General features: G+C 38.2%; 1 protein-coding gene and 1 long non-coding RNA gene across 3 annotated transcripts in view; both read left to right on the forward strand.

Annotated features, from left to right (window-relative positions):
• The window catches only part of LOC144708527 (uncharacterized), a 2,324-nt gene extending 1,427 nt beyond the window's left edge, over window positions 1–897 (forward strand). The window contains exons 3-5 of one of the 2 annotated variants that reach the window (XR_013582799.1): window positions 169–254; window positions 466–551; window positions 762–897. This is a non-coding gene — a long non-coding RNA (uncharacterized LOC144708527). Of the gene's footprint in view, window positions 1–168; window positions 255–465; window positions 646–761 lie in introns of those variants that run through there. The other variant, XR_013582798.1, reaches the window with a different exon arrangement.
• A 1,345-nt stretch (window positions 898–2,242) lies between these two features.
• On the forward strand, window positions 2,243–2,804 carry LOC144708292 (bZIP transcription factor 53-like). Its single transcript, XM_078581539.1, has 2 exons — window positions 2,243–2,380; window positions 2,544–2,804. Exons 1-2 carry the CDS (start codon window positions 2,243–2,245, stop codon window positions 2,802–2,804), a joined length of 399 nt encoding a protein of 132 aa, XP_078437665.1.
• Window positions 2,805–3,442: the final 638 nt, after the last annotated feature.

The raw sequence follows: 3,442 nt of genomic DNA on the forward strand, positions 1-3,442 counted from the left end.
TTTGAATTTTTTCATGCTTACTTTTACTCTCAATAAATATCACGTTTCACTTTATTCCGTATACACAAATTTAAATTTTTATCACGTTCATTGTTACCCTGTGAAGTTGAAGAATAATACTGAAAATTATTCTTAAATCATATAAATAATTTTGGAATTTTTTGACAGATCGGAGGGATATATTCTTCAATCTGAGAGATAGATTCGCAGATCTCACTATTTTTACAATGTCATCTCCAATAGGCTGCGATAGAGTAAGACTATCTCTCTCAACTACTGGATATATTACGTTCGGGGTTTGAATTTTTTCATGCTTTCTTTTACTCTCAATAAATATCACGTTTCACTTTATTCAGTATACATAAATTTAAGTTTTTATCACTTTCATTGGTACCCTGTGAAGTTGAAGAATAATACTGAAAATTATTCTTAAATCATATAAATAATTTTGGAATTTTTTGACAGATCGGAGCGATATATTCTTCAATCTGCGGGATAGATTCGCAGATCTGACTATTTTTACACTGTCATCTCCAATAGGCTGCGATAGAGTAAGACTATCTCTCTCAACTACTGGATATATTATGTTCGGGTTTGAATTTTTTCATGCTTTCTTTTACTCTCAATAAATATCACGTTTCACTTTATTCCGTATACATAAATTTAAGTTTTTATCACTTTCATTGGTACCCTTTGAAGTTGAAGAATAATACTGAAAATTATTCTTAAATCATATAAATAATTTTGGAATTTTTTGACAGATCGGAGGGATATATTCTTCGATCTGGAATTTTCTTCTCCATCACTATCTACAATCTTGAGATCTGTGTGGTAAGATTGAGAAGCTAAATGTGGAATTTTTATCCCTCAGAATGAGAACATCCCCGCTTTTTAACACCTCCATCTTCACCCCAAGCAAGCATTGCGAGCGGGCCCCACTAGTATATGGAATACAGATTCCAACTTAGGAAAGTATTGTCCTCCTAGACATATTGTAAAAAGCTCCAAAAAGATTATATTCTAAATTAGAAAAAGAATATTTAAGATAATGGAAATTTCCATAAAATACAAAAAACCTATTTAAATAAGAATATAATGCTCTAAATTTACTTAATCTTTTTAATATTGGCAACATGCATATAACTATTATAATCCATATAAACAACTCAGTTGAGGGAAATTAAGACTACATGGTAACTACGTTAAAGGAAAATTAAAATTGATAACTACATTTTTGCTCAAGAGTTGTCAAAATAAGTTTTTGCTAATCTGATAACTACATTTCCAACATCAACATAGAACATATCAAATTTGTTTATGTGAGATGTTTATACAGTTTCAGAGAAAAATATTTCCAAAAAGAATGAGTGGAGCTGTTTCATGACCAGAATAGGGATGGAAAAAAATCCAATTTAAATCAAATGGATTTTTAAAATATTGAGGTTAGGACCTAGAGCTCGAATAGGGAGTAATTAATAAAATAACTGACATGTGATCTTAGAATTCTGTCAAAGGAAAATAAAAAAACTAACCATTCAGAGTTTTCTTTTTCTTATCAATACATTGATTTTTTATGTGTAGGACTAAGGTGTCTCAGATATTTCAACACCATTATTCAAATAATGGAATTTGGCATGAGACTTGTGATATTTATGATATCGATTGTTAAATAGTAATTCTTAGGATATATGGATTTAACCCCATTAGCAATATGATCATCAAATATGATGTTTCCTTCAATCCAGAATCCCATATTTGCTCCAGAAGATCTATTAACTTTCATAGGAATCATATAAGGAGATTCTTTAACAAGAAGGAATTAATTTCCATTATAGGGTCCCTATCCAAAAGTTGTCCCAACTTAATCATGTAGGAAAAAATTGTCACACATTTGATAATTTATTTCTCTTTCTGTAACACAATAAATGCTCAGGAAACAAAGAGAATGTATATAAATGCGATATCTAGAAAAGAAAGAATCTCTCATGTCTCATGACCCAAATCACAATATAATGTAGGAGTTAAGTCATTTTCCTCTTCTTATTGATAAAAAGCTTTAAGTTCTTGATATGCAAATGGCGCTATTGAGATTGTTTACTATTACCATTGATATTATCTTTAAGATCACCTTCAACCATAAGTGTTCACTAGATGGAATCAATGAAATGACTATTATTTCACCTTATCCTTGTGGAGGTCATCCTCTAATTTATGCCTTTTATTTATTTAAGGACCCAGCTACATGGGCAACCGGTTGCCCCAAAGGAATCTTGGGCAACCGGGACACATGGAAAAAAAACCACATGTCTTGCAAGGATTGGGCGTGGAAGCCCAGGAACCCCCAAATACGCTCTCTCTAGAAGTTTTTGGGGGTTCCCTGGCAACCCGTAATCCCCTCTCTCTCTCTAAGTTTACTCTCTCTCTCTCTCTCTCTATCTCTCTCTTCCCGGCGATCCTCCGGCAATACTCTGGCGAGGCGGTCGCCCAAGATTAAGAAGCAGCAGCACTTGGACAAGCTGGTGAAGGAGGCCGGCTCGCTCTAGGAGGAGAACCGGCGCGTCGCGGCGCGAGCCGATGGGTGCGCTTGCCGAGCCGCCGGGCTCGAGCGGGAGAACGCCAGGCTGCACCGGCGGCTCAAGGAGTTGGCTCTGAGGCTGCGCCAGCTGAACCGGGTTCTGCGCGCTGTTCAGGAGCTCAGCGGCGAAGCCATGGACATTGTAGAAGTGCCCGACCCTCTGCTTAAGCCGTGGCAGCTGCCTTGCGCTTCTCAGCCTATCACCGCGTCTTCTCGTCTATTGCTGTAATTGCCCGCTCGTGTATTATCGCGTTCCTTGTCTGTTTGATCTTGTTTCTGTGCTGGATGATAATGGGTTTCGATGATGGACGAGGAATTCTGGATTTTTTTAATTCTTTTTGGGGGTTCCCGGGCTTCGAAGCCCAATCCTTGCAATCCTTCCCGGATGCTCCTCTCCTCTTCTTCTTAAACTGTTAGAGATGCTCATAGAAGTTGACAGTCTTGCAATCCTTCCCGGTTGCTCCTCTTCTCCTTCCTTCTTAAATTGTTAGAGATGCTCATAGAAGTTGACAGCTTCGAGAATTCTTGAAGGGAAACTCAAAAATATTACACGGGTAGCCTAGTAGCCATGTCTCGGCGTTGATGGTCGGGGCGGTGATTGTGTGCGCTAACTGGGCTTTCCCTTCAAGATATAGAGAGAATCGCCAAAGAATTGCCAGAGTATCACCGGAGGATCGCCGGAAGAGAGAGATAGAGAGAGAGAGAGTAAAGTTAGAAAGAGAGAGAGAGGGGATTACGGGTTGCCCGGGAACCCCCAAAAACTTCCAGAGAGAGTGTATTTGGGGGTTTCCGGGCTTCCACGCCCAATCCTTGCAAGACACGTGGTTTTTTTTCCACGTGTCCCGGTTGCCCAAGATTCCTTTGGGG

The sequence above is a fragment of the Wolffia australiana genome, chromosome 10 (assembly GCF_029677425.1).
Source record: "Wolffia australiana isolate 7733 chromosome 10, ASM2967742v1".
In the NCBI taxonomy this organism is placed as follows: domain Eukaryota; kingdom Viridiplantae; phylum Streptophyta; class Magnoliopsida; order Alismatales; family Araceae; genus Wolffia; species Wolffia australiana.